Source organism: Botrytis byssoidea (assembly GCF_014898295.1).
Source record: "Botrytis byssoidea strain MUCL 94 chromosome Unknown BBYS_009, whole genome shotgun sequence".
In the NCBI taxonomy this organism is placed as follows: domain Eukaryota; kingdom Fungi; phylum Ascomycota; class Leotiomycetes; order Helotiales; family Sclerotiniaceae; genus Botrytis; species Botrytis byssoidea.
The window spans coordinates 653,467-670,535 of NW_024065850.1; the positions used below are offsets into that span (position 1 = coordinate 653,467).

A 17,069-nucleotide genomic window follows, 5' to 3' on the forward strand; every position below is an offset into this window, starting at 1 on the left:
TCTTGAATACTGTGAGTATTCCTCCTATTCCTATTCCCGTTTTCTTGAATAGAAATGATCATGGTCTATCATTTACTGATACTGATTTGGATTTCTAGATCGTCGCCGTCGATATCGCACAAGGCGCACTCTCCATACCAACCACACGTAAAAACCAAACCCCCAACCAAGTAAGTTGTTATTCTCTTACTACAATAAATTTCTATACTCGAGCATTCCCATCCGCCAATACTCTTTTCTTGTCAATCTCGACAAGTACATTTTCCTCATAGTTGTTGCCAAGTGCGCTGTTTGAGTCTCTCGATCTTGTTCACCTTTACTTGAGCATAACCAGGATTCACTGTTGATCACGCACTATCGATAATTCTTATCTTCGTTGTCTTTTTGCTCTCTTCTCCTCTCCCACTTCCTCTTTCTTTTCTAATCATACTTTTCCACCTCTACTCTTGTGCCTTTGACGTGCCTCTGTTACCGCGACTTGCCAGTCTATTCGACTATCCAAACTCGAATACCCATACTGATCTATCTATCTGCAGACTTTCCAGTACCGCAATCATGCCCAACTGGAAATCATACGAAGCAACCGGTTTGTCCAAACGATCACGTTTCTTACATCTATACTCACACGATGATAGTCCGCCTTCTCAGCGCCATTGTGGCTGCACACCCAAATTTAAAGCTCGATTACGCTGGTTAGTGAACGATTCCATACAAAATTATTCCTCCTTCTCAGTTTTAGCCCTTCCCAAGCTCCATCGTTCTCCATCTTTTTTCCTTTGTCTTTGATCCCTGATTTTGCCAGCAATATCCAAGTACTACGGAGATGAGTCAAATTATCAACAAATTTGGCGTGGCATGAATGGCATAAAGCGAAATGCCGAGAGCCTCCGAAAAGCAGTCGATGCAGGTCTCAATGCCTCTACTGTCAATCTCGAGAATGATTTTAGTGTCAAGAAAGGTATCATTCATCGTGGAGCATGAGCTTATGTTCATTACCTTTTTCTTCAAGCATAATGAAAACCTCGCGGACCATTCTCCTTGTTTGGGTATTGATTTTCATATAGCAATCAGCGTTCGCTTTGGTGGAGATTGCACTGCCTCTGCACTTGACAACAGATTTAGGCGTTTGAAGTCTGATGCTAAATTGATCAATGCTGCCGTTGCCAAGGGAGAAGATCCTATTCTCATGAATGTGGGCGATACAAATGGAGAAATTGCCTGCAAAGGAAGAGGTGGGAATGAGTTGATATTTTTTTCCCTCGCTTTTCAACTTTCATACCACAAGAGCACAGATTTGTCCCTTTTTGCCTACACTAATGCTGTATTAGCGATTTCCGTACTTATGGGATCAGCAACTCCAGCTAGTCACATCCAATCGCAGCTTCGAGAAACCATCAAACCTCTTGGTGAACGCTTGATTGCCATGCGTAATGCCGGCGAGGACTGCAAAGATGTCGATTTGACAGACTTGGGTACTCGCCGATACAAGGCTGGTCAGGAAGTTCTGTCTATATTTTTCGGGACTACTCTTACATCTTCACACAGCATCCATCACATTTCTTTGCTTTTGAATTCCATTGATATCCCCTAGAGATTACTGCGAAGATGGGATCAGATGTCACTCCTATTAGTGTTAAAGCACAGTTCAGCCGAAGTTTCAGAGTTTTGGCTGCTCGTCAGAATGCTTTATGTGCTGTTAGCAAAGACCCCAAGGATGCCAGTTTGGACAAATTGGGTAGTCAACAGAAGTCTGGTGATATTTTCATTTTTTGAAAGAGCGCTGTTCATATTTTGCGGAACATTACCGTACCTTCTCAACACAACAATCACACTTTCTTTATATTTGTACGGAACTGATTTCAAGTCCAGAGGTTTCCAAGTATATGGGCTCGGATGTAACTCCCACAGCTATCAAGATGCAGTACAATGCAACCATCAGAGTTCTTTCCCGGCGTCAAATAGCTTTGTTTGATGCCGGTAAAGACCCTTTGGATGTCTCCTTGAACAACCCAAAAGGTGGTCAGACGTTCTGTCTATAATTTGCTTCTGACTTATATGATCATCTTTCACCAAATCAACTTTCTGATCTTCTTTCTGTTTGAGCACCACTGATATCACATCATTAGAGACTGCTAGGACCATGGAATCAGATACTACTGCTTCATCTCAAAAGAATCACTTTCGTCGTACTGTCAAAGTTCTTGGCAATCGTCAGATGTCGATGCTTGCAGCTGGTAAAGATTCTAAGGACGCTAGTCTTGATGGTCTAGGAGGTGGTTCAAAGCTTTATCTAAATTCTTTCTGCGTTATTTCCCAGAACTTCATCATAGCGCAGCACAACACACGCTTCCTTTCAACCGCGTTTGGCCAGCACTGATATTTCAATTATTAGAGATTGTTGCAATTATGGGGTCAGATGTTACCGTTGATGCTATTAAGCAACAGATTGGCAAGCGTATCAAGGTTCTTGGCAATCGCCAAACCAAGATGCGAGCAGCTGGTCAAGATCCTATAAATGTTGATCTGGAAGGTTTAATGCCTTCCAAGAAGGAAAAAGGTGGTCAGGAACTCTGTCTATCTTGTTGTTCTTTGCCTTTTTCTTCTGATTATATTAAACATTAGCTACCTAACTCGTTGCAATTATTGCTACATGATGCCCATGGCTGATCAATTGCAGAGATGGACAGACATATGGGGGACTGCACTGCTCCGGGTCTTCGATTTCAATTTGATACCCGTTACAAGGTCCTCGCCAAACGTCAAAAAGCCATGCTTGCTGCGGGCAAAAATCCTTCAACGGTTGATGTTGTCACCGTTGGCAAGACTGGTTAGAAGTTCTACCATGTTTTAATGACAGTCTTCGATCTATTTTATCTTATACCTCTGCACAAATGTCTGTTCTAAGCACATATTAACTTTGTCCCAGAAGTTCAAAAGTGTTTTGGTTCAGATGCTACTCCTGGTGGAATCAAATTCCAATTTGCAACCACCATCAAGAAGCACGTCGACAAGATTCGCAGTGTGAGAGCTGCTGGCAAAGACTGCAAGGATATCACATTCAATTCCAATGGTCTCTTGATTTACATATTCCATTGCGGCTCTTAGATACATGCACATTTCCTTAGCGTTCCTCACCCGTTTTGTTTTCGATATTAATGTTAGTCGACAGAAATGGCGAAGCATTTCGGTTCGGACACAGACGTCAGATCAATCCAATGGCAATTTCGCGGCATCAGAGCTGGTGCTAAGATCCAAAAAGATGCAGTGCTCAAAGGAAAAGATCCCAAGGACTTTGACGTAGCTGTGAATCCTGATTCTAGAAAACGCGGCAATCAGGGCGAGTGTTCTTTGAAAGCGATATTGTTTCGTTGATTTTTCCTCTAACCCGTACTCTGTTACACAATAACATGAAGAACACATCATTAATCTCTCCAATTATCTAGAAACTAGTAATATGTTCGGCAAGGACTCTACAAAAGGCGGAATTGAATTTCAATTCCGAGCTTTCAAAGCCAATGCTCGTCGCCAGCGCGAAGCTTTCGAGGCTGGAATTGATCCACAGACCCTCAATATTGGTGCTAGCAAATGCGAGAATTTCCCCCTTGTTTCATTCCCAATTTCATTTCGTCACTAGCACATACCTCTTTTTAGTTTTGAGAAACTCAGGTCAGATATTAATGTACATCATAGCAATGGCAAAGTGGTTGGATGATGGCACCACCACATCTTCTCTGGAGCATCGATTTCGGCCCATCAAAGCTGCTGCTAAGAATGGTTCTTGCTATTCCTCACCCCAATCTACCTCATGTTGATTTTACACACCTGCGCCTTCATATTTCATTTTGTCATCTTCGATTCATCACTACCACTCATCCCCTGAAGGAATATCACACTAACATCTTTCAGCCACCGCCGAGAAATTTGGTGATGGTGCTACAGGTAAGGCTATATCCACTCGCTTCGAAAGGTATGTATTCGCTCTACTCCTTCTCCTTCTTCATACAAGACACAAGAACTAACATAACCAACAGAATGCGCAAAGAACCCGCTTGGAATCTCCACTCTCCACCCGGTACTAATGATTCCCTAGGTACACCCAAGAAGGCTCGTGCTCAGCGCACACCCAAGAAATCCGCCAAGAAGGCCGCTGCATCCAGCAACGAGGAGGGCGACGACGAGAGTGACCTAGAAATGGGCACCCCATCCAAGAAGGGATCTCCAGTCAAGAAGGAAACAATCAACAAAGTCAAGGGCGGTCGCGTCGAAAAGAAGCCGGCAACTCCCAGCCGTGCTGCCAAGACCGGTATCAAGAGCTACGTTGATTCCGATGACGAGGGAGACGATGACCTCATCATCAAAGATGAGGATATTGGTGCTTATGATTTTGGTCGCGCTGCAGATGGTGATGAGGATATGCTTGGTGGCGGTGGATTTGGGGGTGGATTCGGGGGAGGCAATGGTCATGTTTATGATCACGGAAACGGGAACGGTCATGGCCATGGTCATGGAAACGGAGGTGATGATGGTGAGGAGGAAGACGTTTTCTACGACGATGAGTCTTAGATTTTCGGAATTTGGGATGGACGATATGCTTGGGATGAAGTATCAAATGGCGCGATAACGACACAGCGATCACAAGTTCGCATGGCGACATTCAGGATCCTGGGTGCTCTACTTTCGTCGCTAAGATACCACAATTCTCTTCATTATCTCCTCTACGCCAATCTTCGACATCTTCGTTTCCTCGCCTTTTGTTCACGCAAACACTTTCTGATTGCAATTGGGAAGAAGGATTTCATCTTATCCGACTCTCGACTTTCGACTTTCGACTTTCAATTTACAATTTTTTTCCTTCACACTCCATCCACTTCATCGACTTGCTTTCGATTTTCCTTCCTCGCCTCGCCTAATTCGCTGTTACACTTACATATTCGTTCACAGCAGAAATTTGCCTCTCTCTATCTCAGCACGTCGAGATTTCGCTTTCGCTTTCTCTCGCTCACAACAACAACAGCAACAAATGATGAACCCTCTCTCTCAAGAGGAAAATCAAATGTCGTTAGCATACTTGAGATCGCGAATCCTCGCTATATCCAGCGTTTTTTAACTCTGCTTGATTTCTTTCTCGCGCGGGGGATGCAATGCAATACTTTGCGATACGATACTTTGCGATACGATTGGCTACGATAGGATAGGATAGGATGGACACAACAACCTGCAAGTTCTCACGCACTTCGATTTTCTTTTCATTTCTTTTCCTTGGTCCGTGTCAGATAATTCATAGTTCATATTTTTTCCTTGCTTGCTTCATTCATCTATTCATTTCGGTCTGGATAATGAGTTAGTCAGTCAGTCAGTTCACTAACCAGGCAAATACTCATCCACTTCAGAATGATGGTGATGATGGTGATGGTTTATTTCAATTTCTCAAATTTTCAAGGAAGGATATCGTGGGTTGATTCATTGGTTCACTCTATGCATCCAATATTTTCACGATATCAGATTTTCAGGAAAGATGGATAGCTAGCTAGCGCGTCAACAGCAGACAAACACAGACACATATCTACACGACCAATTGTTTCATTTCTTCAGGAACGGGAGTTATGAGGATTACTCAGGTAATCAAGGTTAATGATAGTACAGAATGAATAAAAGTATTGCGAGTTTTTATCACTTTGAAGTTCGAGATCTCAAGTATTGGTTGTGAGGTGTGGGATATGTGTTAATCGTGTGTGAATGTGCATGTGAGGTGTAAGTGAGAATTCTCTCTTCAAGAATATTTGGAAAAATAGAAGTAAATAGTTTGCAAACAAACTCCAAGTCAACGAAAATGAAGCGATAAAAAGACACTGGGAAGTTCCGAGAAAGATCAGGACACTTTCAAATGTTCTGAATTCATGTAATCAAGAAATCAAAATATATCAATCTTATCATTCTCCTATACGCCCAACACCTATAACTAATCCCTCCCACCAATCATGCATCCGACTAATCATTCAAATCCACAAGATGCATCCAAAACCAAAGCAGCCATTGCATTCAATATTCATCCTGATCCGATTTCCCATCTCAAGCTACCATCCCTTCTAATTCAAAAGAACATCCCACAATCCCTCTCCCTCCACGTAAGCATGATGAATAACATTAACCAACCAAACGTCCTCCTTAATCCCATCAATAATCTTCCTTGTCTCACTATCCTTTCCATAAACTCTTGCCCACTCTCCCCAAATGCCAAACGCTTCTTCCGCCCATGCCTTAAAACTAACCTCCTCAATAATCGTTGGCGTAATGATTTCTTTCCCAGGGAATGCACCCCATGTAACTGCATTTGTACTTCCGACTGCTTCATCACTGGATATGAAATCTCCTTTAGAATTTGAGGCGTAGAAAGAGACTGTGTCTCGGAGTTCAGGAGATGTGAGTTTAGCATGTAAGGTTTTCCAATCAGCTGTTGGAAGGAAGAGTTCTACGAATGCCTTTTGGAATACGAATCCATTCTTAGGTCCCCATCCAAAAATTGAGTCTGAGGATTTGAGTCCGTTGACTGCAGGTTGGGAGGCTACTGTCCACCAACCCTTCTTATTGAGACTGAGGAGTTGCTTTTTGATAGAATTAGTTTCTTCATTGAGGCCTTCCTCACTCCAAGGAATGGCGGTGAGTTGACCTTCTAGATGACGAATGAAGATGTCTGTGATGTCAGCTCTGGAACTTGGATGACCCCAAAGTTTGATAGCTTGATTAATAGACATGTGAAGTGAAACACCGTATCCATCAATCTCTCCATAGGCAGGCGAACGAGCATCACCCCAACGGCCGTTAGGAAAGTCATCCCATGTAGCCTCTCGACCGAGACTACCTTCTCCTTCACTAATTGCAAGAGTATTGGCTCGCGAGTTGACAGCTTCAGCTGGAATACCGGCTTCTTGTGCTGTGGCTTCAAAGCTAGGATTAGAGGTTTGAGGTGCAGTGATTATAATGCGATTATAAGGATCAGAACCAACAGATGATCGACGTCTGGAGCTACGTTTGTGGGAACCACTATGGATAGACATTATATCTGCAATGTCGGGAATAGTAGGAACATATTCTGGCTCCAAAGCAGCGACTGTTTTGGCGTCTGGAATAAGCTCTGTTCGTTCCAAAATGAAAGACACTGCCTTCTCCAAATTGAGGGTGTAGAAATGGAAACCTCTAGGACCCGAGTACTTAGATTTTGTGCTCTTCAAATGTTCGACCATTTCGCTCAAAATATCAACTCCGACCTTCTTAACCATCTCATCATCTCCTCGAACCGCATCCAATCTTGTTATAATAGTTGAGGGTAGTTTCGCGTGGCTAAGTTTCGTAGTTCGCTTGATCATTTGATAGCTTTGAATTGGCATCATACCAGGTATGATAGGAATATCCTTAAATGCGCCACTTGGATGATCTCGTAGCTTTTGTTCAAATCCATCGTATGCGTCGACATCGAAGAATAATTGAGTCATGATGAAATCCGCGCCCGCTTGAACCTTCTCCACCAAATATGGCAGATCATGTTCAAGGCTCTGACCCTCTGGATGTCCTTCATCCGCATGTCCTTCTGGGTATGCCGCAACTCCAACACAAAAGTAATCGCCGTATTGTTTTCTAATATATCGTACCAAATCAATTGCCCACTCAAACTCCCAATCCATAGCGGGCGTATCGCCATTCTTCTCGTCAATGGCACGATATTCCTCACTCCTAGGGGGATCGCCTCTCAAAGCCAATATATTTCTGATTCCCAATGCCTTTGCATCTTCTAATGCTTGATCCACTAATGCTCGACTCATGTTTGTGCAAGTCAAATGTAGACACGTCGTGAGGCCCAAATCCCTTTGACATAACTCTGCGAGTTCTAAAGACTTGGTCGCAGTAGATCCACCCGCTCCCCATGTAACGGTGACAAATAAAGGCCTCAATGCTCGAGACATTCTATCAAGACGAGCACGTAGATTCGAAGAACCCATTGAGGTCTTTGGTGGAAAGAATTCGAGGGAGAAGTAATTGGTATCTGGGGGCAAAGCCGCGATCTTTTCTGTGATTTTCTCCATTTTGTTGTGAGTGCTATTACGCAGATGCTCTATGAAATGCGATTGTTCGAGTTTATCGTTGAATTGATGAGGTTATCTCTTGTTGTATGGTATTTTCGAAATTGTTCGTTGGTTTTATATCATGTAGGTATGGTAAGGCTGGTTGATTTGATGAATGGCGGGGCTACTATTTTTTCTTTCGGTGGGATGTGATGGGGGCGATCAAATGACACTAAATAATCACGAAATACGGCACCAAAACCTGATACAGTTGGTGATTTCGATGCAATGGAAGCCAACGAATAAGAGTAATCTTAAAACATTCTTGCAGGATGATTTTGACATATATCTTCATTCTAGATTTCATGCCAAATAATCTCGAATTTCACGTTACAGAGGACGTCATTTAGTTTATACATTTGCTTCAATATAATTATTGTGTCGTCGTAAATATGTACTATGCAAGACATGCAGCTTACAGGTTGCTGATAAGCCGTGATTGTTGTTGATCAAAGCATTCCTCAAAGAATTCTACGAGGTTATACAAAGATGGTGGTACCTTTCCTTATATCATATTGAGCCGTGCTCGATGTTTTTGTTATTGAGGATTCGAGAATGATTATCAAAGAAAGTGTCACAAGCATTCTGTCAGGCTAGTCACCATGTCTTCTTATATAACTCCATACTGCATCAAAGTGCTAGCAACTTGTAGCAGCAGACTTGCGTAATTATTCTATCTATCTTTAAAGGTCTGAAGTACTGTACAATTGTCATCCGGATCCTACCGTACTTTGCAGCCTTTTGCAGATGGACCTATCACCATATCTTAACTCTACCTAGTTCCCTTAACTAATCTTGTTCCCTTAATCCATTGACACCCAAAGAGATGTCTTTGTGAATCCATTCCCAACTCCTGTTTTCCAAGCACTCCTTTTAATCCATACCTCCCTATTACTTACGAGCAGCAACTTGCAAGTCCCCCAAAACTCTCTCTACAATATCCCTCTTCCGAACATAATCCATGTTGAAATATTGCATCCAAACTTTGCGGCAAGACCATGTTTGGAAAAATGAATTTGTTACCCAAGTTGGATAAATAACAGATGGCAGTGGTGGCGGGCGATTAGGATCAGGGGGGATAATTGCAGTCGAAGTATAACCCCAGTATTCATAAGTGGTATATCTAGTCTTGCGTGCATTGCGGCTGACGGTTTTGATCTTTCCCGACAAGGTGAAATCATCTGGTGGAGGAACGCACTCGGGTCTCGGAAGGGTGATGTACGGATCTTCTTTTCTTTTGGCCAGCCAACGGCCAGCTGGTAGGTCTTCAGGCTCTGGAAGTTGTTTGGTTGGTGCGTAGATAACTTCGTTTTCGGTTGGAGATTTTGGAGATAAATCTCCTAAATTCGAAGCACGTGTCATGGTCATAAGAGTTGTCGATTTTTTGACGCTATCAGCTTGTGGTGTAATCTGCGCCTGGGGATGGTCGCTAGTCTGTGATGCAGTCTCAGTCGGGTTTTGGAGACCACTACCACACTCTTTTACAGTCGGCTGTCCGAAAATATCACGAATGGGTGATGCAGCAACTCCGCGGTTTGAAATTATTGCTGCGGAGGTAGGAGTCGCAAGTGCCAATGGACCTTTTGGACAAGAATCTTTGATGCATCGGTAGGTGCCTTCGCGGGTTGTAGATGCATTTTTAAGGACAGGGATTGACACAACAAATTCATGACCTTCATCATTGAAGGTGGCCATCAATCGACGAATAGCAACTTCTTCATTGGTGCAGCGTTGCATAAGGGCCCAATCTTCTCCAGTATTCATAGTATTGACACTCCCACACTGCAAAACGATCTCTTGTTCATTGATTCTTACCCAATCGGCCTCGTTATATTGGTCGAGATCATGTACTGGTACGAGTTTGAGGTCCTTAGGGTCGATATCATGTGACTCTTGTCTACCAAGTTGAAAGTTTGTTGTGGCGTCATCATTAATGCCGATTCTTCCATGAAGATTGCTCAAAAGGTGAGTTATGGTTTGATAATGACCAAAAAGGATTTGATTCTCTTCGGAAAATTCGACCGAAGCTTGATTGGAAGATAATGAATCATGGGAAGCAACTGCCTGACTTGGCCCAACGAGGACTGCAAGGCTAGTCGCGCTTATGAGGGTTGATAACAACATCTCAGAGTTTGACTGTCTGTTGTGTGTGCGTGACAGTTTGTCTATGAAAAGAATGAAGAGTTAAGCATATACGTAGACAAGACTTTATATATGTATATTTTGCTTTGAAAAAAAAAAAGGGATCAGCCACTTATCATAACGTCACCGTCCTTAAAGTTTGGCCATACTGCCAGTGAACTATCTACTATTGAAACTTAGATGTATGTACCTTCATAATTAGTAGATTGGTCACGAGATCAATCTTGTTATTCTCCTATCAAAACTCTTATAGTAGGATACTAGCATGGAACGATCTTGCTTGGAATAACAGCATTCATCGGACTATCAAGTAGATAACTCTTAAAAGTCTTTGGAAAGCTAAAGAATGGTGGAAAAGAAAAGGAATAGAGAAGTGATGGCCAACTATAAGACTTTAGCTCAACGTTTGACGTGACTCCAGAGCTCTCTAGTTCTTTCCTAGCAAAGTCTCGGCGCAAAAGAGGCAAAGTGATCATCACTTGATGATTCTGTCATATTTGTCCACCAAGAAAACCACTGAAGAATCTAGACTGTCAAATTAGCAAAGAAGTATCACAGAATCGGAGTTTCATCTAGTTTTACGTGATGCTCAATATCGTTTGTACTTATGATGAAGATAAAAATGCATTGAGATTTGACATGGATCAATGATGAATCATCGAAATGTTGATCCTGGTGATCGTAAAATTAATAACGAAGCCCGGAGAATTTCGCGGGCATTTCTAGCTAGTCTTTTAAAGGATTAGCGGAAGCTGTCATGTATGAGATGACTAATACAAATTGCTTATCTTTCTTTATCAGTGATGGAAACCTCTCTAATCGTCGGCGCGTAGGTATTACCCCTCCATACAAAGAGTAATTAATTGCATAATGTATAACCTCTTCAGTATGAGGTAGCTGAGTTGAGTTTATTTCCTATAAGTTCGGTAGGATATTGAAAGATATATCGACTCTTCTTTCCATTCTTTCCACCGTCGCATCTCTGTCACTTATCTTCGTCTTAATATCTCCACATTCACTCTACCAAGAAGGAAGTAGATAAGCAATATCAAGGGGAGCTGGAGGCTTACCATTTCTACATACACAAGTTTAGTATCAATGGCAGCAGGAATGGACACAGAAATGGCAGAGCCAACTATCCCCAAAACTTACAATGCATTCTTCTACGGCACTCTCGTAAGTCCTCCCCCCCCCCTCTTCTCCCTGATTTTCAAACTCGCTTTTCGGCCTCCGCCTTCTACTCTTCCTCTACTTTTACCACCCTCTGTTATTTTACTATCACTAACCCTTTCTACTTATAAGATGGCCCCCGAAGTTCTGTACCGCGTAATTTACGGCGCCTCCAATCACCCATACACTTCTCTAACCATCACTCCCGCCCTTCTCCATGACTACTGTCGACACCGTGTTAGATTCGCTGACTATCCGGCCATAATCTCCGAACTAGGTCATACTGTCCGTGGTACCTACGTAACCGGTCTTACGCCCTCCAACATGCGAAATTTGGATTACTTTGAAGGATCTCAGTATGAGCGAAAAGTAGTCACTGTAAAGATCCTGGCTCCAATTGACAAGGGTACACACGGTGCCAATGCAATCATGGCCGAAGCTGTAGAGACGGGAGAAGAGAAAGAAGCCCAAACATATGTCTTTACAGATTTGGATGCTTTGGAGAAAGGAGAATGGGATTTCGAATTCTTCAGGAGAGAGAAATTGAGAAATTGGGCGGATGAAAGTGAGGAGTATGCCGGTTTGTGACCACCCTTTCTTTGAAATGAAGGGGAAGATCTCACTAAATTCAGGAATTTAGAAGTCGATGCGAAGGCTGCGAACAGCAGCGAGAGTGATTTTCTTGATCAACCAGATCCCACTGGCGGGAGAGGCATCAAAACCGATATGGGAAAGGAGTTAATGGAGTTGGCGAATAAAAAGAGAGAGGAAGAATGGGTTTTGGAGGAAAAGAAGAGAATTGCTAGAGAGAGGTCTAAGTGCCAATGTACTATCGGATAGATGGGCATTCTTGGGTTGGTTTGGAATTTGGGAAAATGCATAAGATTGAATGTTGATGCATTGGGTGCCTAGCATTTCGTTGTCAGTAGAAGAATTGTGGTTTTTCATAGGAGGTAGTTGGTCATATTTGCTTTTTCTTTCCAGCGCTGAAGATGGAGCACAAAAAGGATAGACCTAGAATTTGCAGACAAATGATACACATTCATTACATAATCGAGCAATGGAAAATCCCAGTTTCCTAGCTGTATTCTCCTTATGAAAGTTTTCACTTGTCACTTTTTCATCGCACCCCAAGGTCAATAGGCGTATCTTATGTTTTAACAAGTGTCATGAATTTCTTGAAACAGAAGTCTAATTTACTACATCCAATAACTCCATCTCAACACATATACACCCATCTATAAATGCGCCATCGCAATGCCCGAATAAAATGGAAAATAAATCTAACCCGCGCTACCTTTCCCAATTTCCAAACTCCTCATGTCAATGTGAACATAACTTCGTATCAGTTCAAGCAGCCCACTGTCTCATCCACAACTCCATCCAGCTTCCATGAACCGGCTCCAATTCTCTCAAAGTCTCACTCTTGGCAGCTGTCTTCTCAGTCTCCAAACTCGCAAGCGGAGCTCCCTTTGCCAACGCCTCGTAAAATTCCAAGAGTTTAATACCTCTATTCTGAGCGATTTCTCCACGCTCGGCGGATTCGCGGAGGAGAGCGACCCATTCTTCCCAGGAGACGATCTTGCAGTCTGCGCCGATTTGGGAGGTGAGAATGGGAGAGATGGTAGACCAGGTTATGGAAGTGGGGTTGACGAGGTGGTAGAAGGCGGTTTGGGTGGCAGGGGAAGAGGAAGAGGGTTTGGAGAGATCGGCTAGGTCGAGGATTATGTGGGAGAGGATGTCGACGGGGACCCAGTCGATACGGTTCATGGTGGCGATGGTTGTGGGGACGGCTTTCATGTATTGGGATGTTGAGACGATCTAGGATGTCATGTTAGGATTCTGCGTTTTTGTTTCTGCAACGGGGAGAGAGATGAAAACTTACAGTAGGGAACCATTCCTGGATATTCCATCTTCCTTTCTCTTTCCTCACAGGTCCAGATACCTGTCCAACACGAAGTACCTGTGTGCGTACACCACTGACCTTATTAGCTTCCGCCAAAAGCACTTCGGAGATAAGTTTCGATGAACCATATCCCATAGCCGCTGCATTCCAATCATCAATGATGAGCTCTGGAATAGGCTTGTCCCAATTCTTTCCCTGAGTAACACCGATCGATGAAATGAAGGATACAATAGCATTATTTTTGCTTTGGGCCGCGAAATCAATGAGGTTTCGCACACCTCGGATGTGAGGTTCAAAAGATGCGAGACTTAAGTTAAAGTCTACTTGCCATTGGTTATGAATGACGTGAGTGGTATTGTTCAACAATTCATCATATGATTCCTGGTCGAGGCCAAAGCGTGGCTGCGACATGTCTGTCTTGAAGAATGTAACTTTGCTGAAATCGGTGTCGAGACCATGGCTTGAGCTGGCTCCTCTTTGTCTCTCCTCACCGTTGAAGGCTCGGTTAAGTGCATAGACTCTGGAGATGTGTGGTAAGGCGACTAAATCGTCGAGCATGTAACTGCCCATAGATCCAGTACTTCCTGTCAAGATTACGGAGATTTTAGCATTCAAATTTTGAGCAGCGGTGCCGGAAGTCTTGATTGGCAAGTCCTTGGCATATTTCTCAAACATTGCTTGTCTCTCGTCGAAGTCGGTTTTGGAAGAATCTTCTTGGTTTTCCAATGGATGAGCGAGTTTGAAGACAACTGATGCGAGAGACTTGACGGTTGGATTTTTGTAAATGGTGCTAGCTTGCAACTTGTCGGTTTCGACATTGTCCTTCTTCAAAGCTGATCGCAATTGTCTCAAAAGAGTGAAAACAAGTAGAGAATCGAATGATCCGCTTGCAAAGACATCCTCATCAACACTAAGCTCATCAACACTAGCTATCTTTGCAACCAAATCCTTCAATGTAGAAGTCAATGATTCTAAAGAACTAGTATCGAGACCGCTATCATCACCACTTTCCGTGTTGGTGAAGAGCTCTTCGATTTCCGGTTCGTAAAGTTTGATAGTTGCTGCACGTTGAACAGTACCCTTTGCAGCGCGCAAGAATGGCTTTTCAGGTTTAGCAAACATCACGAAACCATCTTTGATTTGACCGTGGCTGGGTGATCCTTTGTTTGCCGCGTCGATGGAAGGTTGAATACGAGAGACCAAATCCTTTTTATTCTCTTCGGTTACTTCTACCGAGCTGATCAACTCGATGATGACAGCAGGTTGGAAGCGAGCTTGACCAACAATGATTGCTGAGCGGACTAGTTCGTGTTCGTTGATGGTTTGTTCCATTGTGACAGGGTTCAGCTTCTCGCCGTTTGAGAAGACAATGATATCATCAGCTCTACCCCGATAGAGCCACATGTCTGGTTTTGTGGGGTGTTTCGAACATAAATCATTTGTAGAGATTTCATTGAGCTCAGGGAAGGTATGAAACATTCCTTGTAACTTTTCCAACTTTGGATCTCGGATCACAAACATTTCATAGAGACCGTCACCTCTGTCAACAAATCTGAGACCATTATCAGCGTGGAATTTGAAATATCTCCAATCCTCTCTTCCTGGATAAATGAGTGAAAAAAGGCTGGCCTCTGTGCTTCCGATCAGATTGTGAAGGGTTGTGATCTCCGTGAGGATATCTCCAGCTTTTTGTCCAACTGGTCCGCCGCCAAAGCAAATGTACTTGATGTTTTTCTGTTGAATCAACTCTAGACTAGAGGAAGAGAATGCCAATTCTTCGACTGTTGATGGAGCAAGCATCAGAGCATCAATGCCAGCATGCTCGACCATGTCGTCCACCAAACTGGGAGTCACTGGAACTAATGGTGATGCGGTCACAACGTGAATGTCGAGAAACAACGCGCTGAAAAGATTTATATAAACACCGGCAGCATGGAAAGCTGGGAAACTTGAGAAGGCCTTAGATCCTCTCCACCAATCCGATTGAAGGGCTTCTCCATTTTCGCATCTCACCAAGCTTTGTGCGTCCAGAACCGCACCTAAAGCGTGTCGAACAACTATAGGCTTAGGGAGCCCTGTTGATCCAGATGTGTGCAAGACAAGAGTAGGCTCCTGAGATGCCTCTGCCCATGTTTTATTGTAAGTATAATGTGGAACTGGTGTTTCGTCGAGGAAGAAGTCGAGTTCTGGACAGTCGAGAACAGTCATCGGGTGGACCTTCAGAACTTCACGGATATTGCCAGTGCTGTGACTAGGTAGTAACCAAATGTTGCACTCGGCTTTTTTTATGACATTGAGGTGTCCTTCAACACTGTTTCTTGGAGAATTAAGGAGGATCTTGTAGCCCGCCTTGACGAGTGCTATGACAAGGATTTGATATCTCAGATCCCCTTTAAAATACTTAGCACATAACCTTGAGGCGATCGGATATGTATTCTAGACTTACCTGGACCAACATATCCTACGGATGGGAAGTTCTCGCCCTTACCAAGCAACTTCTCAATCCACCAAGCAGCTCTGTTCACCGCATTGGCGAGGCGCTTTTGTGATACTTCGACGAAACCATCTACTGCTTTGGTCGTTTTCGCATAAGAATAGATAATACGATCAGGGTCGCTTGCAGCCCTTTCGTCAACCAAGGTTGGTAGTAAACGCTGTCCGTAAGCTGGTGTTTGTCTTTGAACGGAGCCCATGTTAATGTGATAACGTGTAATAAGTCAAGTAATAAATAGGAAAATTTGTGTACAATAGTTTATTATTATTGGAAGTAAATATTTCAAATTTAACGTAAAGCTGTAAGATGATGATGATAAAATGATAATGATGATGGAGTAAAGGAAGAATTTTGGTACTCAGGATTGAGATGATACTTATACCTCCAGAATCCCCTATAAATTGGAGACTTTTCACCCATCTCATGAATGAACGACGACATATCTCACCTCCATTGACACCCACCCACACATACTCAAAATTGAAGTGTATTCAGTGGTTAATTGTGTTCCGATCCGCCTGGCGGGTATATCGGAACTTACGATATGATCCATACAAAACTCAATAAAAAGCCCTCACTAATAACGGCTGTGGCGTCCATCAAGCTTTTCCTACGAACCGCGGGAGAAAGGTGCCGTCCGTCAAGATGATTAATTAACTCACCGTTACGATCGAAGCCAGCATCAGCCTTGAAGTGATGATGCAAAAGATCAGATGTGGAGTTCGTTGATGGAAATTTGCCGATCCACCCTCTCCTAATCCATACAAGCTTCTCGAAGCTTTTACAGACAAGGTCGCCTTGATAGTTATGCAAGCAGTGCAGAGTGCTCTTGGGTACTAACGTCGGCAATCAGAAAGGATACGGTGTTGTCACACAAAATGGTGGGTCAACCATCGAAGAAAATACCGGAATCCAGGATCGGTAGTTTTTCACGTGATAATGCCGAAAGAATCCCGCTCGTATATTGTTGAGACAAAGAGTAAAACAGATACCTGATATGATGGACTGAACTACGAGACTACCAGATGTAACCCACCTGCCTGCATGAATGCTTGAAATTCTGCTCAATGCTCCGTATACAGTCAGACCTGGCTATACGAGCATGTGCTATACGGGCATCCCCTTTATACGGGCATTTTTTCCAACTTCCTAAAAATTTATATGGTGAAATTGACTTAAACGGGCATTCCTTTATATAAGAGTATATGATCCTAAATTTCCCAATGCCCTTATAAAATTG

General features: G+C 43.2%; 6 protein-coding genes across 6 annotated transcripts; 3 read left to right on the forward strand and 3 right to left on the reverse strand.

Moving 5' to 3' along the window:
• Window positions 1-555: 555 nt before the first annotated feature.
• On the forward strand, window positions 556-3,105 carry EAE97_005338 (uncharacterized protein; the record flags this gene model as incomplete). The annotated part of the gene is made up of 10 exons (XM_038875850.1): window positions 556-586; window positions 636-692; window positions 803-958; window positions 1,065-1,493; window positions 1,592-1,753; window positions 1,870-2,019; window positions 2,127-2,276; window positions 2,393-2,560; window positions 2,678-2,827; window positions 2,927-3,105. The coding sequence occupies 10 exons, from the start codon at window positions 556-558 to the stop codon at window positions 3,103-3,105; spliced, it is 1,632 nt and encodes a 543-aa protein (XP_038733187.1).
• Window positions 3,106-3,454: 349 nt separating this feature from the next.
• On the forward strand, window positions 3,455-4,563 carry EAE97_005339 (uncharacterized protein; the record flags this gene model as incomplete). The annotated part of the gene is made up of 4 exons (XM_038875851.1): window positions 3,455-3,575; window positions 3,691-3,774; window positions 3,907-3,967; window positions 4,032-4,563. The coding sequence occupies 4 exons, from the start codon at window positions 3,455-3,457 to the stop codon at window positions 4,561-4,563; spliced, it is 798 nt and encodes a 265-aa protein (XP_038733188.1).
• A 1,523-nt stretch (window positions 4,564-6,086) lies between these two features.
• EAE97_005340 (uncharacterized protein) lies at window positions 6,087-8,078 on the reverse strand (the record flags this gene model as incomplete). Its single annotated transcript, XM_038875852.1, has 1 exon — window positions 6,087-8,078. One exon carries the CDS (start codon window positions 8,076-8,078, stop codon window positions 6,087-6,089), a length of 1,992 nt encoding a protein of 663 aa, XP_038733189.1.
• Window positions 8,079-9,008: 930 nt separating this feature from the next.
• EAE97_005341 (uncharacterized protein) lies at window positions 9,009-10,241 on the reverse strand (the record flags this gene model as incomplete). Its single annotated transcript, XM_038875853.1, has 1 exon — window positions 9,009-10,241. The coding sequence occupies one exon, from the start codon at window positions 10,239-10,241 to the stop codon at window positions 9,009-9,011; it is 1,233 nt and encodes a 410-aa protein (XP_038733190.1).
• Window positions 10,242-11,095: 854 nt separating this feature from the next.
• On the forward strand, window positions 11,096-12,501 carry EAE97_005342 (uncharacterized protein). Its single transcript, XM_038875854.1, has 3 exons — window positions 11,096-11,435; window positions 11,562-12,009; window positions 12,070-12,501. Exons 1-3 carry the CDS (start codon window positions 11,358-11,360, stop codon window positions 12,267-12,269), a joined length of 726 nt encoding a protein of 241 aa, XP_038733191.1. The 5' UTR covers window positions 11,096-11,357; the 3' UTR covers window positions 12,270-12,501.
• Window positions 12,502-12,516: 15 nt separating this feature from the next.
• On the reverse strand, window positions 12,517-16,287 carry EAE97_005343 (uncharacterized protein). Its single transcript, XM_038875855.1, has 3 exons — window positions 15,782-16,287; window positions 13,315-15,725; window positions 12,517-13,250 (listed from the first exon to the last, which is right to left on the reverse strand). The coding sequence occupies exons 1-3, from the start codon at window positions 16,026-16,028 to the stop codon at window positions 12,780-12,782; spliced, it is 3,129 nt and encodes a 1,042-aa protein (XP_038733192.1). The 5' UTR covers window positions 16,029-16,287; the 3' UTR covers window positions 12,517-12,779.
• Window positions 16,288-17,069: the final 782 nt, after the last annotated feature.

What these genes read in the sequence shown, in the direction of transcription:
- EAE97_005342 (XM_038875854.1), top strand. Translation starts at nt 11,358, where the DNA reads ATGGCAGCAGGAATGGACACAGAAATGGCAGAGCCAACTATCCCCAAA. An exon ending in CATTCTTCTACGGCACTCTC is followed by an intron (nt 11,436 to 11,561) that starts GTAAGTCCTCCC and finishes TCTACTTATAAG; the next exon opens with ATGGCCCCCGAAGTTCTGTA. An exon ending in TGAAAGTGAGGAGTATGCCG is followed by an intron (nt 12,010 to 12,069) that starts GTTTGTGACCAC and finishes TCAGGAATTTAG; the next exon opens with AAGTCGATGCGAAGGCTGCG.
- EAE97_005343 (XM_038875855.1), bottom strand. Translation starts at nt 16,028, where the DNA reads ATGGGCTCCGTTCAAAGACAAACACCAGCTTACGGACAGCGTTTACTA. An exon ending in CGTAGGATATGTTGGTCCAG is followed by an intron (nt 15,726 to 15,781) that starts GTAAGTCTAGAA and finishes AGTATTTTAAAG; the next exon opens with GGGATCTGAGATATCAAATC. An exon ending in TCCAGGAATGGTTCCCTACT is followed by an intron (nt 13,251 to 13,314) that starts GTAAGTTTTCAT and finishes ATGACATCCTAG; the next exon opens with ATCGTCTCAACATCCCAATA.